At 47.1% G+C, this 13,936-nt stretch overlaps 1 protein-coding gene across 1 annotated transcript in view; it reads right to left on the bottom strand.

Annotated features, from left to right (window-relative positions):
• FKBP9 (FKBP prolyl isomerase 9) overlaps positions 1-8,537 on the bottom strand; it is a 40,437-nt gene extending 31,900 nt beyond the window's left edge. The window contains exon 1 of the mRNA XM_070616203.1: positions 8,052-8,537. Within this exon, the coding sequence (XP_070472304.1) occupies positions 8,052-8,284 (233 nt within the window). The 5' untranslated portion in view covers positions 8,285-8,537. The remainder of the gene's footprint in view (positions 1-8,051) is intronic.
• Between the last annotated feature and the right edge of the window lie 5,399 nt (positions 8,538-13,936).

Below are 13,936 nucleotides of genomic sequence, written 5' to 3'. Positions count from 1 at the left end.
TTGCCTCTCAGTATTCATTTTCATTTCTTCATTTAATGACTACCTAAGCAAAGTGCTGAAAACAAAAAAACACCTTTCTGAAAGAACACGTGTAATTTACATACATGGGAAACTAACAACCAAGACCAGTCTTATCTATGCTGAAAACTGCGACCATCTGGATAAACGTGCCAATCAGTACAACTGGCACAAATTCATGTGCAGCGTCAAGCCCAGAACTGGTCATGAAAATTATTTCTGCAAGCTCTGGAATAGGCACTTATCAGTCTGTCCCAGGTATCTGGCTGACTTACACCTTTTGCAGACATCCCAGTCGGGATCCTGCAGGAAACAGATTATATGCCCAAATTAGGCAGTTCCAGGAAAGTTTAATAAAGGCATTGTGTGCAAAGGTATGTGCAGGGTACAGAGAAACACAAGGGACAATGTAATACCTCTAGGGACAAGTAGGGGATGCTGTTGGGCCTAAGGGATCGCTGGACTGACAGGGTGGCTAAGAAGCTAAGTTGGGACCTTTGTTCTAGAGACACAGGTCATGGTGACCCTACAGGGAGGGAATCGGGGGAATAAATATCTCGACCTCACTCTCCTCCCTCCCTCTGATCTTCTGATGATGCCCCATTGGCTGGACCCAGCCAGAAGCCAGACGACAAGGGGGTCACAGATAGAACACATACTATGCACACGTACTCCATACAGGTCAGCCTCCCAGGGCAAAAACAAGTGGAACCAGGGGAGAGTGGACCCAGAAAGGCAAATGGAAATCATCCAGCACATCCAACATCCCCCTTTCCTCTCCACCAGCTTATTTTTCTCCCCAGCTCATTCACTGCTGCAGACCTTTCCATGGCTGCCCCTGACACCTCTACCTTCCCCTGCCCCAAGAGGGGGGTGTGAGGTTGCTGCAGCACCCTCCAATGATGTTCTTCAAGATTATCAGCCCAAGGACCACTAAGACAGGAGACATCACGTAAAACCCATCACATTCAACTCACTAAACTGCCTACACACAAGCGCACATTCTCTTGCAGCATATTCCTCAGGATAAGTAACCACCCCTGCGGCAGTATTCTTAAAGCATAAATACTCTGGCTCTATTTCTGAATGCAGGGTTCAATCTGCACTGAGGATGAACTTTCAAAAGAATACATGGCAAACTGAACACACTCTCTCCCTAGAGCCCTCAAAGCCTATTCCATCCCCCAAGCTCCTCATCTTCTCTATAAAAAAGGACTTAGGAAACCAGAGAGGGGACCCTTGCTGTCAAGAGACGGCAACAACATTTTGGCAGATGGAAAGGGAATGGCGGAGCAGGATCTGACCTGTAAGAGAAGAAACAGAATGCAGGTGTATGCAAAAGGGGATCAGGACAAGGCGGGAGCTGTGTGCCTCCCAGGGTCTGCAGAGGCAGGAAGGGCAGAAGGAAGCCTGGAGCTTGAAAGTCTGCATTCACAGCAGCACATCCCACCTGGGAGCCCCTTGCCCAGTTCTAGCAGCTTGGCAGCTATAATTTTAAGCTTTATGGAATTAACTGGTTTTTAAAAATTCTGTGCATATGTATTACTTTTAAAAATTAATTTAAAACTTTCTGCAAAAAATTGACACAGACTTTTACCACTTGTTGCTGAGATTATTTTGATCTCAGATCCAGAAACAAAGGAAAAATGGCCATTACAGAGGGAGGGAAAACTGCCCTGCGGTTAGCACTGAGGTCCTGATCAGTGGCGACAGGAAAAGTCAGTTTGCTCTAAATGCCAGTTTTAAATTCAGTTTAGACAAATAAAAACCAAATATGTTACTCCTCTCCATCTTTATTGAGGTATAATGGACAAATGAAAATTGTACACGTTTAAGGTGTAAGATTCAGTGTTTGATATACAGCGTGAAATAATCGCCACAATCAAGCTAATGAACATATCCATCTCCTCACATAATTACCATTTGTTTTCTTTCTTTCTTTCTTTTTTGTGGTGAGAACACAAGATTTACCCTCTTACCAAATTTCAAGTATACAATACAGTGTCGTTAACTATATTCCCACTGCTGTACACTAGACTGAATACGTTTATTTGAACATTAAAGAGACTGCCATATTTGAGAATTCATAACAAGGGGGAAGCAAGGTAATAAAGAGCCAGCCCACTGGGCATGGGAACCACCTTTTGGGTGCCTGAAAGTTGGTGCAGTCTCGGGCCAACTCAGATGTCTGGCTCACATGGAACCTGCTTGACATGAGGACTTGTGGTCCAGCCAAAGTCCTTGGTGAATGGGACTAAAACATGCACATGCATGAAAGCAGAAACTCACCTCCTAGCTGTCTGCCAAACCCTGGGATAACCCAGGGGAGATTCCACACCCTCCCTGGCTGAGTTCCTCCACTCAGCCTGGGCCCAACTGCAGACTCAAAAGAGGGGAAACAAAGTTTGACTTTTCTGTCTCCCACCACTCTCCCCACACAACTAGCTCCCAAAGGTGACTCTGGGCTTCCCAGATCTTTTGCCCAAGAGTATTTCCCTCAAACAACTACCTCCAATGAGCCCAGGCAGGGGAAAAAGGCAAGTCACTAATGAACTGGCAAACTACCTATCTGTTACCCAGATGGAAAAATGAGAGAACATTGCAACAGAGGAAGAGAAAAGAGGACCGAGTAAGAGGGAAGGAGGGAAGTAGAGGAGGAATCCATTCATATCTCCACAGACGATCAGACTCTGAAATGTGAGCAGTTGGCTTGGATGGTCTCTGGAGAATTAAAATGATTAAAAGAAAAACTTTGCAAAGTAAAATAAAATCATTACATTGCTATTGTGGGTTTTTGTTTTCAAGCAACTGCTCAAGTTGAAATATCAGTTCTCTACAAATAATTCTTCTCTTACACAAGTTCTCAGCCCAGTAAAATATAGCCAAATCAAATAATCAATATGATTGTAGAGTTGCTTTCAATGACCCACAAGTGAAAATTAAAAGCAATGCCATTAAGTGTTCACAGGGGTATTAGGGCAGCGTGCCAATGGCCTCAGGAAACCCAAGTGAGAAGAACAGCCTGGAGGCTAGACTCTTTTCCTAAAGTTAGCAGAACCACACCAGGCTAACACACAAGCAGCAGCTTCCCTTTCACCACACAGCTCTTCCACAGAAAGAGCTGTTGTGCAGATTCACACTTTAAAAGCTCCCTGCCTAAGTGAACATGTCCTGACCTGACCAGTCTCCTCGCCTCCATTTAACCCCTCCAGGTCACCCTGACACCATCTAGGGTGCTGCCCAGTACACTGGCTCTTCTCTGAGAAAAAGTCCAGCAGAAGGGGTGAGCCCTAACACCCCTTCACTTAACCCCCACCAGGGTAGGCACCGGACCCAAATGGAACCAATCCTATTCTCTCCTGGGAATGCAGAATTAAGACAGATACCAGTTAGTCAGCGTGGCTGGACCCAAGAAGCCATGAACATGGCATGGGAAGTCTGCTGGAGCTCTCCCTTCAGGGAGGCGAAGAATGAAGTCCCTGTGCAACCCCTCAGGGAGATGCAGAAAGTCACCTCAGTTCATGATACTGGACCCTCAGGGGAAATCGGAGATCCTTCCAATAAATTCCCTCCTATTCTGCTTAAGCCAACTGGAATGGGTTTCTGTGTCCTCCCCCAACCCCACCTTTGAGGGCAGGGGTGTTTTTTTTTTTAGACAGAATTTATTTTTTAGAGTAGTTTTGGTTCATAGCAAAACTGAGAAGGTACAGAGATTTCCCACATACCCCTTGCTCCCCCACATGCATAGCTTTCCCCATTATCAACCTGCCACACCATAGTAGTACATTGGTTACAATCGATGAACCTACCTTGACACATCACTATCACCCAAAGTCCACAGTTTAGATTAGGGTTCACTCTTGGTGTTGTACATTCTATGGGTTTGGATAAATGTATAAAGACATGTATCCACCATCGTAGTATCATATACAATAGTCTCGCTGAGGGACAGGGATTTTGGTCTGTTTTATTCTTTCCTATGTCCTAGCACCTAGAACAGCAGGTGCTCCATAAATATTTGTTGGATGAATAAATAAATGGATAAATGTGTAAAATGAAGTTGACTTCTGTTAATGAGTCTGATTCTTTTAGAGCAATGGTTTTCAAAGTGTGGTCCTCAGACCAGCAGCATCAGCATCACCTGGGAACTTGTTAGAAATGCAAGTTCTCAGGTCCCACCCTGGACCCACTGAATCAGGAACCGTGTAGAATAAGCTCTCCCGGTGATTCTGATGCATGTGCACTTTGAACACCACTGTGTCAGAGCAGTGCATCCAACAGGGCATGTGGTGGCACACAATACCATTTACTGAACATCTGGACCTTAAGGGCCTGCAAATGGGCCTGGAGGCTGTGAATGAACTGACCAGAGCTTGTTTTCCTAAAGATAACAGAACATCTTAAACTTCAGTCCCCAGAAGGAAACAAGAGCAAACAGAGACGATCATCTGCCTCACCCTTAGTGCTAGGAAGGCTATGGAACGCCTAAAAAACGGAATCACTAGTGGCTGACAAGTTTCTCCCAAGAGCTGGAGAATGAGCAGGAGCCCCAGGGAAACCTGCGGGCGAGAAGCTGCTGTCTTCTTCCGTCTGAAGCAGCAGCCACAGGAGCATATTAACGGGCCCACGGAAGCTCCAAAATAAAACGAAACCATGTCTGAGTCAGTGGCCAAGGGCTGAAGGGCTGGAACTCCTGGCAACTGCAAATGCCCCTAAGCAGAAAAGACACCACTGCTCCCAAGCGCCAGGCGGTGATGCAGGAAGAAAGGTCTGGGGAAAGAAAGACTCTTTGTGCTTTATGGCTCTGATCAGGGTGACAGCCACCATTTTCTTCTGGGTGAAACTTTCAAATCAGCAGCCAAAGCCCCAAAACCCCTTAGATTTTTCCTCCCCTAAGATCTTTGGGCAGAAAGAGCAAAGTCATGCCCTAATACTTCATAAATTCCCAAAGTAATGGCAGCCCTGGAGAAAAACTCACATTAGTGAAGCACCTACTGTGTGCCCTACCCCTTCCACTGTCCACACCACAGCCACAGGGACCTTTGTAGAATGCAAGTCTCATCCCTCACTCCCCTGATAATCCCTCACCCCGATTAAAACTCTCCAGTGGCTCTCCACTGTACTTAGACTAAGTCTAAACTCCATAGCCAGCAGACGAGCTCTGGCAAAAGCTGGCGCAGCCCCTCTCTGGCCTCCTCTCACCTCTCCTTTTTTCCCCTCTGTGACTCCCCTACTCCCACTCCAAGCTCAGGTCGTACTGAACAGCTTTCACGCCCCTGCACAATGCTCCCACCTCCAGGCCCCGCATACGCTCTTCTTTCTACGAGCCGTCCCCTTTCTTCCCCCAACCCCCTCACCCCTCAGCTCCTCCTGGTAAATTTTAATACTCCTCAGGTCTTATCCCTGCAATCCCAGGCCATCCTGACCACCCCTCACCGCCCACCCCCCCCACACACACACGCTCACACAACATACAGTTAAGGCTTCTGTGTGCTTCCGTAGCTCCTTGCCTTTCTTCCATCATATATACGGATAGACTATAGACTCTGGCCTAGGTTCAAAGCCCCACTCCACCACTTAGTAGCTAGCTATCTTGAGCAAATTACTTGGACTTTCTGAGCCTCGGTTTGTTCTTTTGTAATGAGATACCTACCTCACTGTCTTGTCAGGTTAAGTGAATTAGTTTGAAATTAAATGGATTAATATATGTAAAGGCATGTGGTAAAAACTATAAGTGAACTCTGCTTGAGAGACAGAAGTGTGTGCTATTATTCTTTCTGTACTTATGACACTACGTAATTGCCTGAACTATAAGCAGTAGGGGCGAGGAGGGGACACCATCTTCACAGGCAAACACTGCACACACACTTGTGGAATGGACGGTAGCTCCTCTGTACTCTTTCCACTATCCCACACTGCCTCACAGTGGTTGCCATGCCCAGAGGGTAGAAAGTATTAGATGACTTGTTCTAGCGGGAATTATTAATCACCACCAGCACAAGCAGGAAAGTCTTCCCTATTTTCGGACTAAAGAATCAATGACAAGAAGATATGTGAATGGTCAGTAAACACCTCAAAAGATGCTCAGCATCATTGCCCATTAGGGAAACACAAATCCAAATACCACTTCACATCCCCTAGGAAGGCTATAATCCCAAGACACACAATTCTAAGTGTTGGGGACAACGTGGAGAACTAGAACCCTCACACACTGCCGGTGGGAATGTGAAATGGTGCAGCCACGTTGGAAAACAGTTTGGCGGTTCCTCAAAAAGCTAAACATAGTTACCACAGGACCCAGCAATTCCACTCTTAGGTAAATAGCCAAAAGAAATGAAAACATATATCCACACGAAACCTTGTACATGAGTGTTCATAACATCATTATTCATAATAGCCAAAAAGTGTAAACAATCCAAATGCCCATCCGCTGATGAACAGATAAACAAAATGTTGTATGGCCATCCAATGGAAGATTAAACAGCCATAAAAGGAATGCGACACTGATACGTGCTACAACATGAATGAACCGTGAAAACATCCTGCTAAGTGAAAGAGGCTGGACGCGAAACACCACAAACTGTATGATTCCGTAAAGAGACAGAAAGTAGATTAGTCGTTACCTTGGGCCGGAGGGGAGGGGGGAACTGTTAATGGGTCCAACATTGCTTTTTTGAAGTGATGAAAATGTTCTGGAATTAGATGTGATGGTTGTACAACTGTGAATATACTAAAAACCAATGAACTGTTCACTTTAAATGGGTGACTGAATGGCATGTGAATTACATCTCAATAAAGCTGTTTAAAAAAAAGAAGCAACTGAAATAACAGTAAGAATGACCATTTCTAAGCACTTGCTATGTGCCATGTAGTATGCTAAACAGCTTTTGTATATTCACTCATTTTCTGGAATTTCAAAAAGGGCAAGAGAGGCTAAGAGTATTTTTGAAAAGATAACTTCAGCAATGAGCTAGCACAGCCTAGGGCACACAGCCGATGCCTGACAAACCGTTGTCTTTATCTAGTCTGTTGATTCACTGAGAAAAGTGTGGGCACAGACACGGGTTTGTAAGGTAGCCTTGCGGAGAAGAGCGGCTCGGAGCTGCAGGAAGAGAGGCCTGTTAACCCTAACGCTAAACTGGCGTGAAGCCGGGAGAGGTGGTGTGATCTTGGGGCAGAGCTGAGGGCGGGAATGATGGGCACGGTGCAGGGCCCCATGGCAAAGCTGAGTGACTTGACCAGGACTTTCTCCCACCCAAGGGAAGTTTTTGTAAGGCCGGAAACGGAGGGCAGTGGTAGAGACACGCAGACTCTGGACTTGGATGGTCTGGGTTTCAATCCGATTCCGCTTAAACAAGTTTCTTAGCCTCAAAAGCCTCAAGTTACCTCACTGGCAAAATGAGGATGAGTGTACCTGCCTCAGAGAACTGCTGTGAGAATGAAATGAGTTCATTATATGGAAAGCTCTTAGAACTACCCTGGCACATGGTAACAGCTCCATTAAGGTTAGCGGCTGCTATCATCATCACCATCATCATCATCATCACCACCACCATCATCACCATCATCATCTGCCAGACGCCTCGTCTGACCGGATCCGTCCTCAAGGAGCCTGCTGGAAGGAACTGTAAAGGGGAGGCGGCGGATGGACGTCAACATTTCCTCTTGGAGATCTACTCGTGGAGTGACCATTTTACACAGATTTCGCGGGTGTAAATGCGCTGGGCGGAAAGGGAGGGCGTGATTTGTCCCAGCCCCGCTGCTCAAGGCCCTACCCAAGATGCCAGTCCGCGGCGGGCTGGCGGGCGGGCCAGGGGAGCGCTGGGGCCGGGAGACTCGCCCCGGGGCTGAGCGATTTAGGGTCGGGAGCGGCCGGGGAGGGGGAGGGCGAGGGAGGAGCGCGGGCTGGCGGGGCGGGGCCAGGGGAGGTCCGGCGGGAGGGAAAGGCCTGTCCGGAGAGAGGGAAGCGGACAGCACCGAGGGCGCGGCAGCCTCGGACTCGGAGGCCGGGCTGGGCGCTCGGGGCGCGGTACCTGGAGTCGAACTTCTGGCCGTCGGGGAATGTCCCCACGTAGTGGTAGCGCACGAAGTCGCCGCTGAGCACAGTGCGCGGGCACTCGTCGGGCACGAAGCGCCGCTCGATCTGCAGCTCGGTGTCCGAGCCCAGGCCCAGGCCCGCCACGGGCGCCGCCTGCCCGGTCACCCAGAGCAGCAGCAGGAGCAGCGGCGGCGGCGGGGGCCGCCAACCCCGGGCCCTGAACGCCATCGGGGGCGGCGAGGAGAGGAGCGGGCGCGGGGCGCGGGGCGCGGGGCGCGGAGCGGGCTTGGGAGCGCGGAGCTCGGGCGGCGCGGGACGGGCCTGGGTGCGCGGCGGCGTTTGCAAACGTGGAACAGACTCCCGGCCCTCCCCGGGCGGCAGCAACCGCCCCCCTCGCCCGCCCCCCGGCCGCAGCCGACCGAGGGGAGGAGCCGCGGCCGCGCGCCGGGGCGGGCCTGCTGCGCCCTTCGCCGCCCGGCCCCCCGCGCCCGGCGCGCTGGCCCGCCGGGAGAGAGGGCTGGAACGTCAGAGGGACCGGCCCCGAGCGAGGAATCGGCAGCTCCTCGGGACCGGGCTTCGGCCCGAAGTTGGGAGAGAAAAACGTTTACGGCCCAGCCGACCCACCGATCTCCGCCAGTTCCTGGGACTCTCCAGGTTCAGGGCCACAAGGGACTCTTACGTGGCCGCGGATCCAATTATCCCTTGCTGCTTTCGGGAAGGGAGCGAAACTTAGATTAAAAAAAAAAAAAACTTAGTTACAAGGATGCATTCTACATTGAAAAAAGACTGAAACCATTCTTCAGGATTTTTTCCCCCGTATTTTCTTGTAATACTTAGAGAAAGGAGGAAGCATGTATTGGGAGACCCCCCTGACAGCTGTCCAGACGAAAGTTTAAGTTGCTAACTGTGAGCATTCCCCAGTCCATCAATAGATGCCCTGTGAGCTGATACTTAATAGCGAACTTTCCACATGACCCCACACACGTGACTAACCTGGGTGGGCCTTCACAATAGAGACCCAGATGCCGCGGGAAAGTCATTTGAGCAGTTAAATGCATTCTTACCTTAGAATTGGTGGTTGTTTTTTATTAAAACTATGGCCTAATGGAAAAGCAAATCACCAAGGGTTTCTCAGCTCATTTTGGAAGCATACAATCCTGATACCAAAACCTGCAAAAGAGCAAGAGAGAGAAAGAGAGAAACTGGGCACCAATCTAATTTATAAATATAAAGGCAAAAATATTAAATAAAGCGTGAGCCAATTGAATTAAACAATTTATTAGGGGAATAATACACCATTATGTGGACTATGTAGGTGACCTTCTGCAAGTGACAGTCTCAGTGTTTTCTGTAAGATGAAGATAAAACATGATGATGATAAGATTATTATAGATCTTATTAGATCGCAAGATCTAATGAGAAATGACATGTAGCACTAAAGAAATGCTCGTTGTTCCTCACACAGCTTATTCTATTGAAATAGACAACCTATGAATATAATTCGTCCTATTAACACTGGTTATTTCTAGGTGGTTGGATTTTGAGTGATGATTTGCTTTCCTCTATCTACTCCTCAGTATTTCTTTATGGTTTTTAATGACTATGTCAGGTTTTTATTAAAATGATCAAGTTTTACACAAAGACAAACAAAAAGTCAACCTCATTCCAGTCAGGAATCTTCCACCTCCTTACTGTGAGTGGGCAACACATGCCACGTCTCTGGGCCTCAGTTTTTTCATCTATAAAATGAAGTGGTTGATTTGTAAGACTTCTTTCAGTTCTAAAATTCTATGAACCTGTGTCAGAGAAGACACCCCAGGACAGGAAGGAAGACAGATGGAGGAAGAGACAGGCTGAGTGGTGACTGCCACTTCTGTTCTGCCTTTTAGGGCTTCCAAGTGGTTTAATTTCTTGTCATTCCTTTAAATGTGTTAATAATCTGGTCACATAGTATGTGTGCTCTTCAACAGTCTCTTTAAATCCTAACAGACATTCTTTGAATTGAATTTCTGCAGCAATCTACCAAAGAGAAAATTTACCTCTTGACTTTAGTGACTAATTAAAACCAAGCTGAAACTTTAAAAAATTATTAAGTTTCTGGGGGTTACTTTGTGAGGACTTAAGCCTAGAAACTGAATTTCACCTCAGGAAAAGTCAACAGTAGACTACAAGCTCAGAAAGATAAAGAGGTGAACGGGCTTGAGAAAAGGACCGGAAAGAAGAGAAGGGTATCGGAATAGAAAAAGGAGAGGAAGTGAGAGAGAAAGGCAGTAAGAAGGGAAAAACAGAAGATGAGAATCAGTGAGAGAACAGAGAGCCAAGGAACGAGAGAATGTGACACAATCAGAGAGAAAGACATAATAAGAGAAGCATCCAAAAGGTCGGAGGCCAGCATGAAGGCGTGGAACAGCATGGAGCAAGAGAAGGGGCTCTGGAAAAGGATTGGTCTGAATAAAAGACAGAAATCCAGGTTCCGTCCCATCCTCCTCCATACAAGAAGTTGAAATGTTTGCAGGAAAAATCAAACATAATCCCGCAAGTGAAGCAGGGCAGTAAAGAAAGAATTCCTCTGTTCTTCGAGCCTGAAATAAAGGAGGACTCGTGAATCAGATCTTCTAAGAGCAGTAAACCCTGGAGGCTAAGCTACTTAAACTGTTAACTTGGGCTTGGCACACACTGAGCGGAGATAAAGAAAAGGCCAGCATTAAGAAAAACATCCCCCGAAAGTCCATCTGAGCTGAACCTGAGGCGAATGAGAAGTAAGAGAAATTTGTTTCCAGCAATGCCCTCTTTCCTTCCCTCCCCAAGAGTTTCCAGGAAATTCTCCCACCCCCAGAATTGACAACACACCTGAAGTTACCATGTGGTTTGATGAAAAAACCTGGACCAGAAATCAGACCACCTTGGTTGTAGGGCACCCATCCCCCTACTCTCTGAGCCTCAGTTTCCTTATTTGTAAAATGTCTTGCCTGCCTCCATAGAGTTTCTGGAGGATCAACCAAAGCAATATATGAGGGATGGAAGTCTGCCAAGTACTATGTAAATGTGAGGAATCACTTCCATCTCTGAGTAATAGAAGACCCAACTCAAAATCACTTAATCCGTAAGTCAGGACCAGCTGCAGCCACCTTTCTACAATTGGGCCAACACCAAGTCCCTTTGGCTGGCCTTGAGAATGAATCTAGTACCTTAGGATGGGGCAGAGGGGTAGAAAAGACTGAGGTGGGGGGGTACAACAGGGAGGGAGTACAAAGAAAGCATCTCTTACTCAGCTGGGCTGGGAGCCTCAGTGCAAAGTGCAGGATGGCTCCATGTGCATTCATGGTTGAAGAGTAATCACTTTACTCTCTCTCGTGAAAGGAACTGTACCTGCAGACCCGTCCCGATGCTACAGGAATAAGTAAAGGGTGATGGGTAAGAATAACGGTTTAGAATTATAACCACCACGGAAAGAATTCCTGTTTGCCTCATTGGTTAATGGATGAGATGTTTACATTGACTTTCACAATCAGAAAACTGGGCTGAATTCGAGAGATGGCCCTGTGTAATAAAGAATCTGACTCCAGGACCGGCCTGGTGGCTCAGCAGTTAAGTGTGCATGTTCCGTTTCTCGGAGGGCCCAGGGTTCCTCGATTTGAATTCCGGTGCAGACAAGGCACCGCTTGGCAAAAGTCATGCTGTGGTAGGTGTCCCACGTATAAAGTAGAGGAAGATGGGCATGGATGTCAACTCAGGGCCAGTCTTCCTCAGCCAAAAGAGGGGGATTGGTAGTAGTTAGCTCAGGGCTAATCTTCCTCAAAAAAAAAAAAAAAAGAATCTGACTCCATTTTGGATGTTGACCACTGACAGCTTTCAAGCGCCATCTCCACTTTCCTCTTCTGTCCCACATATGGGCAAGCTGATAAGAAAGCCCACACACTCCTTCCCTTGACACCAGAGGAGAAGTTCAAACCACACAAAGCCTTGGCCTGTGTGCAGGAATGCCCACCCAGGTTTCACTCCCTAAACACAATAAAACTAGGGCCACTCGCCTTCCTTTTGCTGAAGCCGTTTTTGGACTGGCTTAGGTGGCTGACCTGCTCTCCCAGAAAGCCTCAATATATGAGTAATACATTTCTTCCTCCCCTCTTGGTGAACATGTGGCATCATCAGTCTTGACAGTGAACCAATTTGGGGTGGTCAGGGGGCGTCCATCACGCTTCTGCGGAGTGACCATAACACCGTGCATATCACTCTGGATCAGTAACCAGGAAACTTTCTAGTCTGTCAAAATACATAAAGAACCCAGACTTGTGTAAACAGGTGGATATAAGTAGCAAAAGGATGTTCACTGCTTTATAAGCTCTAGCATACTAATCATCAAGGAGGGATGCCTAGAATGCAGCCCAGGAGGTGGGACTGGGTAAGGCAGTCAGACTATTGAACTGCACAGCTGTTATTTTTCCCTGCTCAGCCTCCCTTTCCTCTTCCTCTCTCTCTCTCTCAATCTCTTTCTCTCTCTCCTCCTCTCTTTCTCTCTCTGTTAACAGCACCTTGATTTTGCTTTGAGGAACTATCCCTCCCCAACAGTTCGTCTATATAGCTTGGGTAAAGCTGATCCCACCCCTGGGAATTAGGGTGAGCATGTGACAGGCGTGGCCAGACAGAGTACTCCATCTCCCTAACCATAGTGATTGTTTCCATGACAGCTATGTGACCCTTGCTAAGCCAATGCGTATAACACATGGAAGTCTTACTGGAACTGAAAAAGATTTTTCTTCCAGTTGGGGCTGCTAAATTGTTGGCCACCTTTGGCTTCCAGTGGCCATCTTTGCCCCCGCGATGGAAGAAACTACATGAGAATGAAACAATGCAAAGCAAAGTGAAACTGAGAGAGAGAAATTGCTAACTATAACATTTCAGCACCCAGATCCAGCCATTCATTCCTGAAGTTCCATCCCATGACATTTCACATACGTGAGCCAATAAATTCTTTTATTTTATTTCTTAAAACAGTTTGACTTGGATTTTTGTCTATTGTTGTTTTCAAGAGTCTTGACTAATACTTGCTTCAGTGGAGTTATCAATCCCTGGGTCTTCTTGCTAATAGATCAAATCATTGTGTTAGGCAAATATTTGAATCGGTCAAGACTCTTTCAGTTGCAAGTGAGAGCAACTCAACTCAATTGGTTTCTGCATAAAAGTATATCCTAAGGTTTTCAGATTATGTGCTTGCTTGCTATAGGTCACTGCTTGTGACTGGCGAACGTTTGGTGTCTTTTCTTTTTCTTTTTTCCTTCTTCCTTCTTTTCTTTTACTTTAGGGGCATAGCTTGGCCAGCAACAAGCCTCTGCAGGAGGAAAGGAACAATTCTCATCCAGCTTGGTTGGTGTGAGCCACTTAGATCTACTCTGGCATGCACCATGGAGTTATCTGACAGGCGTTGGGCGTGATTAGGCAGTGAGGTCTGGCCTGACATCCCTCTCTTTATGGAGTCTCAGGGTCTCTTCATGTGATCTCTACCCCTTAGTTAGTCTGGGCCTCCTCGTGGAATGGTGGCTTCAGGGCAGTTGAACAGCTTACATCCCTGAAGCCCTCAGGAGGGTCTATTTCAGGAGAACCAAGTGGAAGCTAGATGACCTTTTCTGATCTAATCTCAAAAATGAGGCATCACTTCCACTACTTTCTACTAGATACGAGCAAATCACTAAGTTTGGTCTAGATTCAAGGGAAGGGGCATAGACCCCACCTCTCCGTCGGGGGAGTGTCAAGGTCATTTGTAGAAGACAAATAACATGAGAGAGACTATTGCAGCCAACTTGGATAATACAATTTGCCACAATAACTAGTCATAAGATACTAAATTATAAATCACAATGTCGAGATATTGACTTACAGTAG

Source organism: Equus przewalskii, chromosome 4, assembly GCF_037783145.1.
Source record: "Equus przewalskii isolate Varuska chromosome 4, EquPr2, whole genome shotgun sequence".
Taxonomy (NCBI): Eukaryota; Metazoa; Chordata; class Mammalia; order Perissodactyla; family Equidae; genus Equus; species Equus przewalskii.
Note: the sequence above shows the minus strand (reverse complement) of the source record. Positions and strands in the feature narration are given on the sequence as shown.